This window comes from Anticarsia gemmatalis, chromosome 7 (assembly GCF_050436995.1).
Source record: "Anticarsia gemmatalis isolate Benzon Research Colony breed Stoneville strain chromosome 7, ilAntGemm2 primary, whole genome shotgun sequence".
NCBI lineage: Eukaryota > Metazoa > Arthropoda > Insecta > Lepidoptera > Erebidae > Anticarsia > Anticarsia gemmatalis.
In genome coordinates this window covers 13343308-13361162 of record NC_134751.1, presented here as the reverse complement: position 1 = coordinate 13361162, position 17855 = coordinate 13343308, and the positions used below count along the sequence as shown (strand labels likewise).

Below are 17855 nucleotides of genomic sequence, written 5' to 3'. Positions count from 1 at the left end.
CAAATCAATCGATCATTATAATTTGCGAAAATTCAAAGTTATGATGGCTAGCTATTATTCTGATTACGAACTAAAATAATAGGTAAGTATAGCCAAAATCCTACTAGGTACGTATTATAAACGTATGACTCTTTAAGAAGGTATGAGAATTTGTTTCCAACTCTTTTAATCAAAAACAACTGAACAGATTTTGACACAAATTGGCTTTCAGATAGTTTGGCAGCATGGATTTATAAATAGGATACTTTTTAAACCAAAGACGAGAGGCTTGTGTAATATTCATAACATATTTAGTGTATGCGTAATATTCAATGTAATGATTGCTTGTGAAAATATTGTAGACATTTCAGTAGAAACAAATGGTTTATCGCTTTGATTGATCGATACAAATCATGTAAAATGCATACACTACACCACACCTATTATCCACTTTTGTACGATGAACTTATGTCCTCGTAATTTCAAATTACTCGGCTCTAAGTAATGCTTCTATTTTCTACGTAAAAAGCCATAATAATGTGAATAAGATATAATGTTGCATTCATTTTTTACCTCTATATGTAACAGGTTCTGACGCTTATATTAAAAAACGGAAAATACATTTAAAAAATGTTTATTTGTCAGCTTATAAACTAAAAAAATACAAAAAAAAATCTTAATACTAATCATGTCCGTCGCTTAGCTTTTAAAGCTCGAGTACCTCCGTTCAGATAATTAAAATAAATAATACAATTAAATAAGCAAACCTATGAGATTCTATGCCTTTGGCACAATCGAAGACTAGGTCCCTACGTCCCTACAGGAGGCCCTTGAAAATCGTTAAAAAAACCTATCATATAAATAAAAAAGAGAGCAGATTCTAAAAATACGATTTCAAAGAAATTAACTTGACTAGAAAGCGAATACTTTAAAATCTAATTACAATTAAGTACAAAACACTTAACAATAAAATTAATCTATCAGAAATGGAATAACTATTATCACAATTTAGGAATTGCGCAAAACATTTGCGCTTTTAACACTAAAACATATAAAAATACTGAACTGTGATGTCGCGTTGTTGCGAAAGAAATGCATATTTACAAACTAAATAATACGTATTTGAGTTACAATTAAGTACAAGTTAAACCAAAAAGTCATGGAATAAATTAACGAAGTCTACTCACAGCACCTTTTGGCCCCATTTTCTTACGAGCTAAGAAATAAATTACTTATTAATATAATACTGTTAAATCATTAAGATTAAAGGACACTTAAGTCAGTCGTGTACGTAACGTATACTGATTATAAATGATTACGAGAAACTTCAGTTTTTTCACGCGTGACTTGTGACGTCGTCATCCGAATTTACTTTGAGTCACTCGAATTGTCGTCACGACGCGTGTCACCGCACTGTATACACTAATCACAACGAGTTTGTTCTATTGTCTCTATAGTTCATACATTTATCACTTCATTTTAGTCTGTACGATATGTCACTATTCACAAGTTTCTTCTCCTCCTTTCGCAAGTGCATTTAGACCGATTCCACCTCATATTCTGGTTCCTCTGTAACAAAAAGAAAATAAATTGTAAATATTGTTCTGGAAACTAGAGTTAGTGTTATAGAGAGTGCAAAAGTCATGGTGACGGTAAATCCGTATTTACTGTAATTCAACAATACTTGTTTAATTTTAAATGACGTTGCAAAGAAAACTGGTAAATATTTGCAGTCAGTACAACTTGGTTCTAAAGTCTTAATGTTGCAATAATACTTTTACTACTGAATGAATTGGGAAGTATATAAATCAATGATAAAGCAAATGGAATAAAAACAATGTGCGCACATAAAAAAGCAGAAGATTGAAAGACAATGGATGTCAGTACAAACGGTTCGACACAAATCAGGCGTCAGACGTAAACCAAATATGTTTGCGGTTACTTAAAACATAGGCCGATGTTGATTTGACCTCATTCTAAATACAAACACATCAAACAAAGCTTCAACTACGAAGATAACAACATCGAGGGAAGAAATAAAATAAGAAGCGTGTTAACAGAGCAGTAGAGGAGAGTGCTGACGCTTGCTCGGCTAGGCATGCTCGTGCGCCGTTTGCGTTAGTGTTCACAGACATCCATTATCTTACGAACCTTTCTGATGCAATCGCGGCGTTCCTCCATGTTTGGACATTGGCAGGAGCACTTACGAGGATTGAACACTCTGGGAGCGGCGCACTCCTCGGGAGACAGAGCGCAACACCCACAGCTCACGTGCTCCACGATGGGGTACGTCGCGCACGTCTCCTTGTTCGTCTTCACGTTGTATATTCGTATCTGTTGACAACCAAACAACCATTAACACTCATTCTTATAATAGTATCGATTTCAAACACCTACTGAGTCATCAACCTGTGAATGTTATGTCATTATAATCATTAAGGACAATGATCGTTGCACAACTGATGGTACTCTCAGATAAATATAGTAAGCGGGTCAAGGATGGACCAGAATAGAATGTAGATAAAGAGATAATGTTTTACGAGAGGTGTATTTATGTACTTACAGGTATGTGTCTGGTGACGGTCTCTGTGGCGACGCAGGTGCCTTCGCCGTCGTACTCGCAGAGGCCAACACACCTCTTGACCCAGACGGCTCGAGGACTCACCTGGGGAAATACAGAACGTCAGTCGCGTACAATATACAACGTTGCGGATTTTCTCACGCGACGCTAATCATTCTATGTTTTGTGACCACCGACCGTCGCGGATGTGAATCGCCAACAAATAATTATCAAATATTTGACTCTATGTAATACGACACTTCATTCAAAATATTAATTGATCCACAGATTAGTCTGGAAATATGAGACGAAGTCTACAGGTAAATATTTGATAAGTGAGGATTTCAATTTTACCGATATATTGTGAAATATGTTGAATGTCGTTAGCTTTTAATTATCAAGTTGCGCGATACACGAACTATGCGAGCTAATAAGGTCATAAGATAATGAGTTGTAATGACAAGTCAAACTGACGGAGGATCATTTAATAGTTCTATGATCTCCTAATAAGAGCACTGTTAATAAATTATAATTTCTATAAAATTGTGTTAAATGGTATTTACCTGTTCATGTGGTGCGTTCATTTTCAAATATTCGAAGACCTCTTTAGGTTCTCCGCATTTTGACTTTTCAATAATATTATCGCGTTCACGAGCATTTTCACCGGAACATGCAACTGAGAACAAAAAATTCAAACATTAAAATTTTAATTTTTAAACAGTTGCTATTTAAAAATTTGACCTGAATTGTTCAACTGTAGAACAAGTTGCATCACTGTCACCAAAACAAATAGAGTATTCACCTTTCCTAGGCACCGGTATGATATAATCCTCAGCATTTTTGGGGAACTTGGGGTGGTGTTTATGTCCAGCGACCACCACAATAAGCACAAAACACAACAAAAATCTGGCCATTGTAACTTTCACTATTATCACTTGAAATCACGATCACTGTTATCTTTCGATCACGTGGTAGTGTTGAGTGTGTGTGTGTTGATACGTGTTGCTGCTTCCACTGCTTGTTGAAGTATGAAGGTTGGCGGCGCGGTTTTGTGTTATAAAGGCATAAACCTGAGTCAACGTGTGGGACCGACCGGCCGGTAGGTGGGTCCGTGCCGCGTCACGCGAACCACGACGCTGCATATTTGCACAGCTGATTGTATACGTCATGACTGACACCCGAAATGCTTTCAGGAATTTTTACCGGATCTTATGAGCTTCCGCCTTTTCCTTTTGATTGGTTTTATTAATGGTTATAGGTCACGTTTGTAGAAAGTGTTATAGTAGAGTAACTATTATTTATTTTTAATGGCTTTTCACACACGAATAAGAGATTTTTTAAAAAATATTTTAAACTTAACGACAGTTTTTTTTAACTTTTCGCACAAACGTAACACACACAAAATTTATTTTTTTACACTGAATTTGAACACTATTAATTAACTTTATAATAATAGACACATTGATCCGTATTGCGTGTTCCGGGACAACTGAATTGTCTGAACGACGGAGCGTAAAACAACAACTTAAATAAATTGCTGATAAAATTATCTTAACTGTCTTAAGTGTAAGGTTTAATTACGAATTTATTGTTTTAAGTTATCAGTCTATTATATTTAAATAAATTTTAGTTTTTAATATATTCTGAATAATTTTTCCAAGCTCAAAAATTACCAGTCATTCTCAAGGTGAAAAAAAATGAAAACTCGATTTTTTTTTTCTTTTTTCGGGTTATGCAACGCCCTAAGTCTTTCATTTAACTGTCACTAAAGAAAGTTTTTAATATTATAAATAATATTTAATATGTAGCCTGTCTTGGCTTTCAACCCATTCATAAATGTTGCCTACCTCAATAATAGTTGACGTTACTACAAAAACCAGTTTTCCATTTCCTAGACTTCATTTTATAGTAAATTAAACACAACAATATAAATATTAATACATAATCAATAACATGTAATAACTAACGGATATAATTTACGTCATTATTCTTCTTGCAATAGTTACGGAACAAACTTGGTGATGACGTCACGGCCGGCCATTTTCCTGCACTCGTGCGCCGGGGGTAAGGTACTGTACTAGTAAAAACCTTCTTTATGATGCAAGTGCACGGAATTCCCTTGCAGTTAAGCCTTCGGGGTTTTACGTAAAGAAAGCTTACTTTTTACAGCCTTCAGTCAACCTTGACTTCTGAGAAAAGCCTTAATGAGTCTTTAATTGCCTTGTCTCTTTAATATACTTTGCATTGATCAATTAATTTGTTACTATAAACTTTAAATTTATGTTGAAAATGTATCATTGTACAATTTTCTTTGGAAAGTACCTTTTTGTAATTGTCGTCGCCACGTGCTTTTAGTAAAAAGGGTTATAGATTTGAATACTCGTTAATAAGATTTAATTGCTACTATTAAAATGCAATGTAGATAAAATTTGGTAATTAGGATTAATTTCTGTATGTATTAAATAGTCTATTAGTAGGTACGGATCATCTTGTAGAACTAATGACGGATTCTAATGGGACAAGACGTGCTATACGGTACAATTAGCACCAAATTAAAACATCTAATATTTTTACTACACTTTAAATTAGGTAATAAATGCACCAGAAAAGGGGTAATTACTGAACTGTTAATTAAACCATTGTTAGGAAACGAGTTACCTCCCGGAATGAGAGAGGGAATAGCCCTACATTACGAACGAAACGTGCTTGACAATACTCATTAGTTTTTCTATATTATACTTACACTATTTTCTAGGGTCATTAAACACCTAAATCTGTAGTAGCTAAATCAAAATATTATTCATTTAGCTACTGAAATAGTTACCCAAAATATCGTCATACATTTTCCAAGAAACAAATCATCGAAATGTAGGTGTGTAACCTTTACAAACAGTTTGCGACATTCTGTCAGCGGGAGAAAGTACTACTCTCTGCTCTGGTATCCGTCTAGTGTAATAGTAGTAAAATGTTGCATGTATGTACACGCCTACGTATCGTAACCTAGATTATTGTTGACTTTATCTATTTACATATTATCTACAGCCAAGTCACGGTTTTATATACTTGTTACTACATGTCTGTCATATGTATTAGACGAATAACTATTAAAATTCAAAAAAAAACATCGTCTCTTTTCATTTATATTTCTTTAATTTTTGGTCTTCTTCATTAACTCTCTTAACGAACGAAATACTTACTTGAAGTATGACATTTTCTACCCTTTCGCGGGATTAAAAAAAATGCAATAATTTCTTTCGCGGCATTAATTCATATTCCTTTAATAAGCCTTAATATTAGAATATTTTATATATTCCGAGCCATTCTTGATAATATTTTACAAAAGTTACATTATTGTAACTAAATGTTATTAAGGTCAAATATTAAGCCTCAACTAAAAGAGAATTTATAATCAGTTATTAAACAGGTAGAGCCATTCTTTAAATTACTTTAGTAAAATATAAGTCGTTCTTTTAGTTCCGATCCAAATTTTTAGGAATTCCATCTTGTATATTCTAACATAACGGATTGATCGTCAAAAGAAATATCTGTTCAAATCAAACACACTATTGCTTTTTAAAATATTTTAAAATGATTACAAACCAATTTGCCACAACTAGATTACACTAGATACTATTTAATATTAATCATTTTGATAAAAATCTGATGTTCTTTTACTGAAGGAATGTGGTTTTTTGGGTTTTCCAATATTATTGATAATCATTTATCAAATTGATTATTTTATTGGCGGAAAGTTCCTCAACTGATTGCTATATACCAAATATTATGAAATAAAATCAATGATAATCTATACTAATATTATAAAGCTGAAGAGTTTGTTTGTTTGATTGTTTGTTTGAACGCGCTAATCTCGGAAACTACTGGTCCGATTTGAAAAATTCTTTCAGTGTTAGATAGCCCATTTATTGAGGAAGGCTATAGGCTATATATCATGGGCTTACTGGCGACGCTACAACCAAAAGGAGCGAAGTAGCAACGAGAAATGTTACAAAAACGGGGAAAATTATGACGCATTCTCTGTTATGTGACGCAAGCGAAGTTGCGCGTAAACCTGTGTTGTAGTAAATTGCAAACGATTTACGCTTCAATTTTATCGGAGCTATGAATAAATTAAAAACATCTACTATAGCGACGGCTACCAAAAATCATTTAAGGAAATTATTATGAGATCAAGAACCAGAATCTGATCATAATTTTAAATATTTTTTACAGGAATCGAACCCATGACTACTTACTATCATTCATCACTCAAGCTGGTATTAAGCCTTAATCTTGAACGATTTTTGGAATAACCGTCAGCTAGTATTACAACATTTTCCTAACATCACAATATGAATCATTAATTAACATACCAAAATTGGACAATTATCATAATAACTATATGACATCATCTTATTTCCTAAACATTACAAAAATTGAGTCTTTTTATCGAGTGTCAAATTTCGCTGTTTCACTGTGACATAGATATGAGTCTCAATAATCTTACTAGAGATAGGGCCGGTGATCTAACGCGGTATGTGCACGCGCAGGGAAGTTAGGCGCCGCGGTATTGTGCGGACGCCGCGCCGGTTACGATAGCGTTATCTGCGATTAAGCCTTATTACTAGACTGTTACTGTTATTTAATTGAGCTAAGATTTGTTGTTTTAGAATGAAGTATATAGCATGTTTTTGTCCTGTACCCATGAGATTATAGGTTTTTGTTGCCTTTGAAAAAAAATATTAGAAGTTCAGGAATTAGGATCTATTCTGACGTTTAGGAATCATAAGAAGGCGTGTTATGCCTCGCGACTTAAACTTGCTCCGCTATCTTTTCAAGAAATAGAAAATTACAGTTTCCCTCCTAAGATTATGAAACTAAATGTGTTATTTTTCCGATTTAGACAATGCATCAAATAGTAACCGAAAGTCTTTATTCAGAACTTACAATGTAAAACTGTCATACTACGTAAAATAAAAATAAAGCAAACTGGCTTAACATTTTCATTATAAACGACAAGTTTTCTTTCCTACGCAACATTTTACATAAAGCTTCACAATATCAATATGTTAATAAGCCTGCTTCACTCGCACAAAACTAATTACAGAGCACGCCTTCGTTAACCCATATTCATTTCATTGTAACAGTTTAATCAAGTTTTCCTAGTTTTAGGACAATAATACGTTTCTTGTTAACTTAGGCATATTTCAATGAAAAGGCTCAATTATAATTCATCTATAATTATTAGTCGGAATCTGTGTGTTTGTTACGCTTTCAGAGCGAACCCACTGAAACGATTTTGCTGAGACTTGATTTGGAGATAGTTAAATTGCTGAAATCAAAACAGCTGCTGATGTATTGTAAAAAGCTTTCTGCAAGAGCAGAACTCAGCAGAAGCGTACGGCCAGTCTTATACTTATTATTCTGTGCTAATATTATGAATGTGAATTTTGTGGACATGTAAGTACTAATACTTTATTTTCTTTTAAACAAAGTCTTCTGGATTCATTTTGATAAAATTTAGTCACACGTCGTTATTTTTTTTAGTTTATAAGCTTTTGAAGCTTCCAGCCCCTGAAAATTTTCCACGCAGACAAAGTCGCGAATAAAAGCAAGTAAAATTATAATTGTGAAAATATAAGTCTAATTTTTCAAAGAACACGCGTTAACACGTCATAGTTTTACTGTTAAATGACGTCACGGTGACTGGTCAAATGTCGGAACACCCCTGACAGTGGTTGGTTCAAGCTCGGGCGCTGGTCGTGGTGCAATTCAGAAGTGGTCGAGTTTTAGGGTTGGGGTCATTCACCTTTGTGTGTAGAAAAGTGAGAACTAGATCAATGTAATTTAACCCAATTTTAAAAAAGAAGATTTTGTATTTGTTCCTTACTCAGGCACGGTCTTCTTTTTTTGTCCTTATCCCATGTTACGTGGGGTCGCCACAACATATTTTTAAAAAACGTGCTGTAAAATAAATTTGGCTAATGTTTTTATAACCGGCCGCGTGTCTGAGGTATTTATGTTTATTTGTCTGAGGTGGCTCCTAATTAGTTTTTTTTTAATAGCAGGAAAGACACTTTGATATTTCGTAACGCATGCTTTCAATTTCATAGAGTATTTCAAGTCAATAACTTCCAGAAAATTATATTTACACGGCCAAAACTCAAAACAACGGCTTGAGATTCACACACATTAATCAACATTATCAAAGCCAAATCCGAATCATACAAGTTGATTAGACTAACTTCCTACAAACGTAAACGTTAATCCAGTTTTAATCCCCAGCTCCGCTATGAGTAAGTTTACTAACAATAAGTCTTTCCAGCAATATTTCAGAATAATCTCTGACTAGACCATTACAATGAGACAAATCGTATGTACAATGCTATTACGAATATGATTCACACTGAAAATGTTACTTTTCGTATGATTCATTGTTTTTGAAAAGAAAATCATTGCTGTCATAGGTGTGAAAACATCCTTTCCAAATCTTATTTGACTAATGTGCATTCACCTCCCAAGTCATTGAGTGATTGAACTTAAATCGAAACAAGTAGGTACATTTTTTGAAGTTAAGTCTCTAACCCCCCTTTTCAGGTCAGTTTTCGTCAGTTTCTGACGAATCCATTTTTATGGAAATTCAAGCATTCAGTTGGCGCTTCCAAGTCTTATGTACGGTTTCTGAGTACATTAAGAGGGAATTTATCTATTCAATAACGTTTTTTTATACGAGTTTAAACGCTATTGAAAAGATAAACTACTGCTAAATGTACTCAGAAACCGCACATGAGACTCGCCATCTTCAAAATGGAATCCCAAATTATGCAGTTTGCGTTTGCAAGTTTAACGAAGTCATTAATCGGTCCGTTCTGCTCGTGGTGTAAACCGGGTTTTGTAAATAAATAAATAAATATGTATACTGTTCAGCATGTGATTAAAGGTTATTCATGGCGACCTTTGCCCATCAGTGGGACAGTCATTAAATATTTAATTATTTACTTTAATCACTGGTTAAATAATCATAAGTTTAATGTAAATGGCATTCAACTTTATGCATACATGGCGTCATATTGCGCAATGTCACATATAGTCCGTTTATGGTCAAACAACGGTCTAGGTAAATAATGCTAAATAGTCTCATGAAACTAGTTTGGTTTCAAATATGTCGTCACAGTTGTGAAATTGCCAACAGTGTGGTAATTTCTATAAATAAAGGTGAACTTGAACTTTTTGACACTTTTTCTTCGCCTTTTTTTGGAGGAAAGACTTTCCAACTGCGTCATTAGAATATTTGTACCGAGATGGCAGGAGCCAAAAAAACTAGACAGCGTTGTTTTCCCTATAGAATAAAAGCCCGTTAACGATTGACTTTCCTCAGTACGATTAGTCCTCTTATCGCGTCTGTCTGTCTGTTTTTCTGCGATAAACTCGAAATCTAATAAACCGATTTTAAAATTTTCACAAGTAGATGGAGCCATTTTAAGCTACGTTATGTTCCCAACACAGGCAAAAATGAGGCTACTTAGGTCATCGTGTTTTGGGCAGCTATAGTCTTTGTTCAAGGAATTTCAGGGGCTTGATTATTAGAACAACAGTTTTAGTACTTCCTTTAGAAACCTCTGCAACATTTATGGGTATTTGACGCTACTAGACAAGTAGCATTAACACTCCCAATGATATATTTTAACAATAAAATTCATTTTTCTTGTATCAGTAGACGTCACAGCTACAAAATCATTTACCAAAAAAGCTATCACTCATACAAAAAAAACTCCAGACTTTGCCCCATACTGACGTTCATTACTTTTTTCTATTTTTCCCGTTGCCCTACATAACGGTACTTTACAAAGTCACTTGACATATTGCCAGATGTCAATCATAAGCTGTCAGCATCGTCTGGAGCATAATTTGTTTTCTTGCCAATGTTTCAGCCTTGACTTTTTGTATGCATGTTTGTTTAGGGGATCCCCGAAGATAACTGTTATCAAAACGGCTGGAGATTAAGGCTGATGATTGTATTATCGGTTACGAAGAAATACGGCGAATTGGTGTTATACAATACAATATACTTAATCCTTTTGTATACCTGCAGAAGTAATTTCCTACGTTGTGTAATTTTACGAATAGTCTGCGTTAGAAATTTCCCATTATTTTCCTAATATTTATGGGAATATCTTTGCTAACTGCCCGTAAAGGACGACTACCTCCAGCTTTCAACTAAATTCCGATACATACTCGTATTTAGTATTTTTTAAGGTCATCTGGAGTGAAAATATAGGACGTCCGACACATCAAGAAATCGGCAGATGGGTAGCCAGGAAGACAGACTTCTTTTTCGATTGAAAGAATCTGTTCGATAGTAACAAGACAACTAAAAAACACTTGTATGCTTCCAAATACATCCATTTTTATAAGCATAAAGACCAAGAACTCATGTCATATTTGTTGGTTTTGTGTGAAACGTAAAATTTCAATTTCTGAATGCACTATTTGTAAAAAAGTAGGTGCAAAATGTTCCTAGTCCCGCTATCGCTTATATTTCAGGCACACTTCTGAAACCTTGACACGTGAAAACAGCCGACTCACGAACTATGACGTAGCTGGCCGTAGTGCCATGTGCCAGCCACGTACGGACACTACATACCATCAATGAAATACAATGAACACAACATTGACTACAAAAAAATATTGTGTCCCCTTTTTCACCAAGAAATAGTTTACAATCGAATGATGATGATCATGATCAACATGATTGATGAAATGAGAAAAAGTGGGTTTTTTTTTATGTTCCTGTAAAACTAACTAAAATTGACAAAATGTATATTTATTAAGTTTTTTGTCTGTTATGGTGGGCTGAAGTGTGTGGGCGGTACGTCAGAGTCTCAAAGGGTTAATAAATACACCCACGTTTTAATTAAACAAGTTCATTTCCACGGAATACTAACTAAACTTTTCGGTAATACATAAAAAAATATAAGATATTGTTTATTAATATTACTGATGACGACAGACAAATTTGGATTAAAGGAACACTTTTTCATTAGGAAATCGAATTTCAGACTCAAAAAATTTGAAAATTACATTAAGTATTTCTGTAAATAACACTGTAATTACGTATACAACGTAAATTAAATACCATTTTCAAATTACCGAAAATATATGGACTGTAATTCGAATTCAAATCTTTCGGAAAGTGTATGGTTTATGCTATAATACCATAATCTATCACAACAAAGTACTCGTTGTTTATAAATGACATAAATATAGGCTAATTGTTACAAGTCACGAATATTTTAACTGGACTAATTGACTCAATGATTGTATCGTTGTGAACTAAATTTAATGCTTTAACTACTGATTGATGGCATAGTTAGAATTTCACTAGCTACGAACCACGAGATCGCCTGCATTGAAAAAAAATCGGGCATTTCAATTTCTTTCTCTTTTTTCCGACTAACTTAGACTAACGATTTTATTTGTTTATATTAATTTAAATCTTATATACACTAGTGGAATTAATGCAACAAGGGATTGTATACCGGTCAACCAGTTTTGTCTGGTAACTTAAATACGTTTTAGGACAGTAAAGTTATTTTGTTGCTTATCTTAGTGTTAAAGGAGAATGGGCAAAATAGTATGGAACCTGGGCGATCCGCGGCCAAACTTGATTTTGTTTTTTTTTAATGTAGTTTGGTCCTATAATTACTGTGTAGAAGTTTTATTGCCGCGACGCACTTATATGATGAATAAAATACATTTTTGTTTTTGAGCACATTTAGTAGTAATAAAAACATATTTTGGCTTATATTCAGAGATTAAATAAAAATAAATATTTCTTATATTGCATACAAATATAGACATTATTAATATTCGAACAATCATAACAAGTAAATATATAAATATCGAAAGAAGTAAACATCTTGCTCTTCTATAACATATTCACTGAGATGACTTATCTGTTGTTCATGACCTTCTTCTTATTAGAAGAAGCCTGTCATGAATGCTCAGCTCAATAACGAGGCGTTCATAGCCAGTTGCGCTTACTGGTCGGTATACGATCTGTGGGTTAAGCAGCCGTTGGCGCGGTCATTCTATAGATAGGTGACCGCATAGTGGTATTTGAACTGAGCGTCTACGTGCTTCGGAGGGCAGGTAAAAAGTCGGTCCCGGTTGTTGTCAAGTAAGATAACAGTCGTTAAGCCATGTCAAAGGCCTTTCGGGTGGCTTGAACAACTTTGACACTAGGTTAACCATATAATAGATAGATAGATAGCATACTAACTACGAGCTTACTTCACTTCATACATCATCATCATCTTCTGACAGATTAGGAAAATCGTCGAAAAAAGGCTGATCGCCGGTGATACGTTGGAATGCTGCTCTTTGTCTATTAATATTGTTACGGTTGTTGTTTATGTTGATGGCATTGCAATCGTTATAAGAAGATGTAACGTAATTACACAACGTTAAATGCATTACAGACACGAAATAAACGTTATTATGTTCTATGATATTCTATTATATTTACATGTAAATATATTGTTCCCTAAAAGGATTGCAGCGAAACGTTCTTAGTAAAACTTGTTCCTAGTTATCATTACTTTAATTTGACACTACTTTCATTAATGGCCGCCGACCGCCCAGAAGTGCCCATTCTCCTTTAACGAAAGTGTCATGCAAAGTATCCTTCCTATAAGAACTGAAAGTTTTTACTCTAACGTCTTTGGCGTCTCGCACATACAATACGGTGAAGGTTTTCTGATAAACGAAGAGAGTTATTTGTCAGATTGTTATGAGCCTATATTGTACTGCTGGGCAAAAGGCCCCCACTCCCCCATGGCTTTCCACTGCAAACGATATCCGGCGGTCTGCATCCATCATTTGTCAGATACATACAAATATTATTTTCTATAATGTAATAATATTTGTATGTATCTGACAAGACGCAACAATCGACCGAGGGGACTGGAAACTCAGGGGAGAGGCCTTTGCTCAGCAGTGGGACATAGAAACAGGCTAAATAAATAAATAAATAATAAATGTAATAATATCATTGTAATCGACAAATCGTAATAATTCGTAAAGTCGGTATAGGCATCTGAAAACCGGCAAATCTGCATTCAAAAACAAATGCAGTCACGTTGTCTCCAAAACGATTTGCTTATCTAAATTTGACATATTATTATTATTATAATTACCTCTATATAATTTACGCAGTGTCTCAAAAGTAGCCGATAAAGGGCCAGTACCTTAGTACTTGATTACCTACATAATATTGATAGTAATATCTTCTAGATAAATTTGATCTTTACGACATGTTATTTACAAACAAATGTTTATCAAAAACAATGTCAACAAGTTCGTGTATTATATTGTCAGTTATTTTTTGACATTACTTCGTAGTAACTTGTTATAGTTTATTTTTTAATTAGACCTTATTTTGACATTGTATTGCGTATAAATTGTACACTGCGGCTCCTTCAGAATTACTATTTATTCAAAATTTAAGCCAGGATAGGGCTCAATCTTATTGAATCTTTACTTTGAAGTTTCGCGTTGTCTGTTTAATATACATGAATTATTAGTAGTATTAAACAATAATTTTACCTTAAAAATCCAGACATTTCAATTATTAGCCGGCAAGCTGTCAGCGCAAACTCCGCCGAAACGTCAGGCATTTTAAGGTATTATGCGTGATTCCATTGCTTCGGTTGAGTAGTTAACGGGTTGACAAAAAATCGTACAGTTTCTTCTGAGATTTAATCATAATAATATAAAAAAGTGTTTTCATCACTTGCTCTTCATAAATGTCGATAAAAAACACCAAAATTGCATAAGCCGACAATCATACCACACTGACTATCTAAATACAAATGTTTTCAAACGAATTATAAATACACAATTCTATAAATAGCTTAACTTTATGTCCAAAGTCCATAATAATATAAAAGTATAAAATCTTAACAAATATTGACTCTGATAAGAGCTTGGACTGAAACAGGTTCTTTCATGAAAATTTCAGCGTCTAATTTCATACTGTGATGAAATATTTTCACCACGGTGTAGAAAAGTCATGCATATGCAAGCAAATTTATCTGATTTATTCATAATGATATAGCACTTTTTATACAAAACAAGCACAAGTGAAAGTTAGTATATAAATGAATGATAAGTGTAATGGAATCCGAACCAAATAGGTAACAAGGTAGATCTACTAAGTTGTTGGACTATAACAAAAGTGGTATTAAATAAATTCTGACTATTGTCATCATGGCTTAGCCTTTCTTCCAAACTATATTGGAGTCGGCTTCCAGCCTCACCGGTTGCAGCTGAATACCAGTGTTTTACATGGAGCGACTGCCTATCTGATCTCCACAACCCAGTTACCTGGGTTATAACACGATACCCTTCGGTAAGACTGGTTGTCAGACTTTCAAGCTTCTGACTACTGTTAACGACTGCCAAAGATCTTCGAAATTGACAGCCGGGACCCACAATTTAACGTGCCTTTCGAAACACGGAGGAACCCGATATGTATAAGATGGTCACCCATCCACAGAACAACCTCGGCAAGCGTAGCTTAACCTCAGATCGATCCACGCGGCTGTTGTTAACTAAGCCACGAGCTCCTCCTCCAGAAATTCAGACTATTGTAAAATTAATAAGCTCAATTTTTCTCCTGCAAGCCTATACGCTCAAAAAAATCTTTCGCCAATTAGCCCATATTTGAAGTAGGCTTTACCTCGCTACCTGTAAAGCCTATAAAAGGTAGCCGCTAGTCATGGGGAATCTAGATATCTCAATCGGCTTACAACTGGAAAAACCGTCGGAAAAATAAAACGGGTACTTTCAACTTGCCCATGCGTTTACATACTGGTTTTTCTACAATAACTTTTTATGATATCCTTATATTATCACCTAGTTATCAATATTTAACCTAAGATTACGTCACGGTGAAAATTACGTCACACATTTTGGTAGTATATTATGAATGGATATTTGGAGAAGTACTACTTTACTATTATTTTTATGTCTTTTCTAGTCTATTTTTTGGGTTCATTCTTGAAAGTTACTTATTCAAATATTTATTTAAGATATACAAGCAAATATTGCTTATTCATATTTTTTAACTACAGTGAATATATTTTGTCATTCCCACATAATAATATGTACTTTATCGTCATGAAACGTGTTCATAAAGATTATAATTATTTGAGACACTAATTAATTAATAAAGATATTTCTCCGGTCTCTGCCTACCACTATGGGAAAACACCGATTGATTATAAATATGTACGTATCAACGATTATCTCAGGCTCAATATTTTTGAAGGAAAAAACTGCAATTCGTTGAACTCATTCAATTTGCCATTCAACTTAACGGAAAGCCACGTAAAAACTGTAAGTGCTTAAACTATAAGTACTTAAACTAACACAACCTTCAATTTCATTCAGTAAAATCCATTTACGATAGCCATTTCAAACTAAAACGTAGTGACGTCACAATTTCAAGAGTTATTCAAACTTTTGTCATTTCAATGACGTCATTTATTTTAGACCGTTGTATGAGCTTGTATGTAAAAATTCAAGTCACGATTTGACGTTTCTTATTTACTTTTTAATTTGTATCATTTGAATTACAGCCTTGGGTTTCGTTTTCTAGGTGTGACGTAGTAGTGGTTGTCCATTGACAAAAGCTGTTGCGGTTATATAATGTACAAATAACTTTACAAATAAAAGAAAACGCATCCCACGCCAGTGGTCGAGGATTCGTACCCGAGGCAACACACCAATGACTTTTCCAAGTTATGTGTGTATTAGAAATAACTATCACTTGCTCCAACGGTGAAAGAAAACATCGTGATGCAAGCCTGCCTGCTTCATAAAACCTTAGAACAGTTCTTGAAAGTATGCTAAGTCCCACACTTGGCCAGTGTGGTGGACTCGAGGCTTGTTCCCTCCTTCATTCCGGCAGGAGACCCAGCAGTGGGACGTTAATAGGCTAAAATTTGTTTATTCTTTTTGAATAGTTTATTTTTCATGAAAGGGCTCTTCATCATAAGTTTTAAACTTTCGCGCAGCATATTTACTATCTAATATTTTATGGGAACTAACGCGAACATACTATTTACCTCATATTGCTGGACGTTTCGGCGCAGGTTACACATACTCAGATCTAAAGTAAAATGATAGTAGAAAGTAAAAGGCATGTTTGGGTCTCATTATCAGTAAACATAGACCGTAGCGTCACTTTACTCTAATATTTTATTACTATCAACTTATTTCTACCTTGATTTTAAGTAGAGCATTTGAATTCTGAGCATTAGACTTATAGACGAGCTCTATTTGCAATTCATTCTACTCACAAACTTACAGGATACTCTAAACCAAAGCCGCTTTTTATAGCCATATTTTGTATATAGTATTTGTTACACTAAATTATGTTAAACATCAACTTTAATTATAGTTTTGGTTTCGTGGGATCAGAGAAGCTTGCAAGGAGTACATTATTTATTTTTATTATTTGTTACAGTATTTATTAATGAACAAACTGATTGCAAGAATTAATCAAATTTTTCTATTTGACGTCACACGTTTACGCAGACGGTACAATCTTTTTGATATCTCTATATACTAGCGACCGCTCGCGACTTCGACCGCATGGATTTAAATGAGTAATTTTCCAGTTTTTGCAACATTTTTAATTGCTGTTCCTGTCTTGTTGGTCCTACTAATTGGCACATTTTTTTTTAATTGGGACCTTCACTCCATGTACTTTAGTTTAGAAATTTTCTCATTTGCCTATTTTTATTGCAGATCTGCTCCTTTTAGCCAAATGGTATATAGCCTAAAGCGTTCCTCAATGAATGGACCTTTTAACACAAAAATAATTTCTAAACAGAACGTTCAAATAAAATTCGTTCGTTTGAACGCACTAATCTCAAAAACTACTGGTTTGAGCCAGTAGTTTCTGAGATTAGTGCGTTCAAACAAACGAATTTTTTGGCTTTATATTATAGCATAGCTAATCTAGTCGTATATTTCGATTGGAATTTTTCACTATCGCGTAAGTGCCGCGTATCCTCTCACCTGTTCATGACTTATTGAAATTCAAGACAATTGCCATACGATAATTGGTTGAATTTCGTATGATTGATTGTCAAATTAGTTGGAAAGATTTTATCTCTGTCACCTGCAGGGCCACCTGCGGTAATAAGTAAATAGATATATGTGAAAGTAGTGCCTATACTGATCGATTTTTATCAGTTTTGATTGAGCATTAGTAGTAATACCCTTCGGTAAAACTAGCTGTCAGACT

General features: G+C 34.2%; 1 protein-coding gene across 2 annotated transcripts; it reads right to left on the bottom strand.

Moving 5' to 3' along the window:
- Window positions 1-597: 597 nt before the first annotated feature.
- On the bottom strand, window positions 598-3580 carry LOC142974082 (uncharacterized). 2 transcript variants are annotated; one of them, XM_076116228.1, is made up of 5 exons: window positions 3342-3580; window positions 3103-3215; window positions 2543-2644; window positions 2131-2313; window positions 598-1548 (listed from the first exon to the last, which is right to left on the bottom strand). In XM_076116228.1, the coding sequence occupies exons 1-5, from the start codon at window positions 3451-3453 to the stop codon at window positions 1483-1485; spliced, it is 576 nt and encodes a 191-aa protein (XP_075972343.1). In that variant the 5' UTR covers window positions 3454-3580; the 3' UTR covers window positions 598-1482. The 2 variants fall into 2 exon arrangements, with proteins under 2 accessions (XP_075972343.1, XP_075972344.1); XM_076116229.1 differs by having other exon boundaries at window positions 2187-2313; window positions 3342-3576.
- Window positions 3581-17855: the final 14275 nt, after the last annotated feature.

What these genes read in the sequence shown, in the direction of transcription:
- LOC142974082 (XM_076116228.1), bottom strand. Translation starts at nt 3,453, where the DNA reads ATGGCCAGATTTTTGTTGTGTTTTGTGCTTATTGTGGTGGTCGCTGGA. An exon ending in CATACCGGTGCCTAGGAAAG is followed by an intron (nt 3,216 to 3,341) that starts GTGAATACTCTA and finishes TTTTGTTCTCAG; the next exon opens with TTGCATGTTCCGGTGAAAAT. An exon ending in GCCGCGATTGCATCAGAAAG is followed by an intron (nt 1,549 to 2,130) that starts GTTCGTAAGATA and finishes TTTTTGTTACAG; the next exon opens with AGGAACCAGAATATGAGGTG.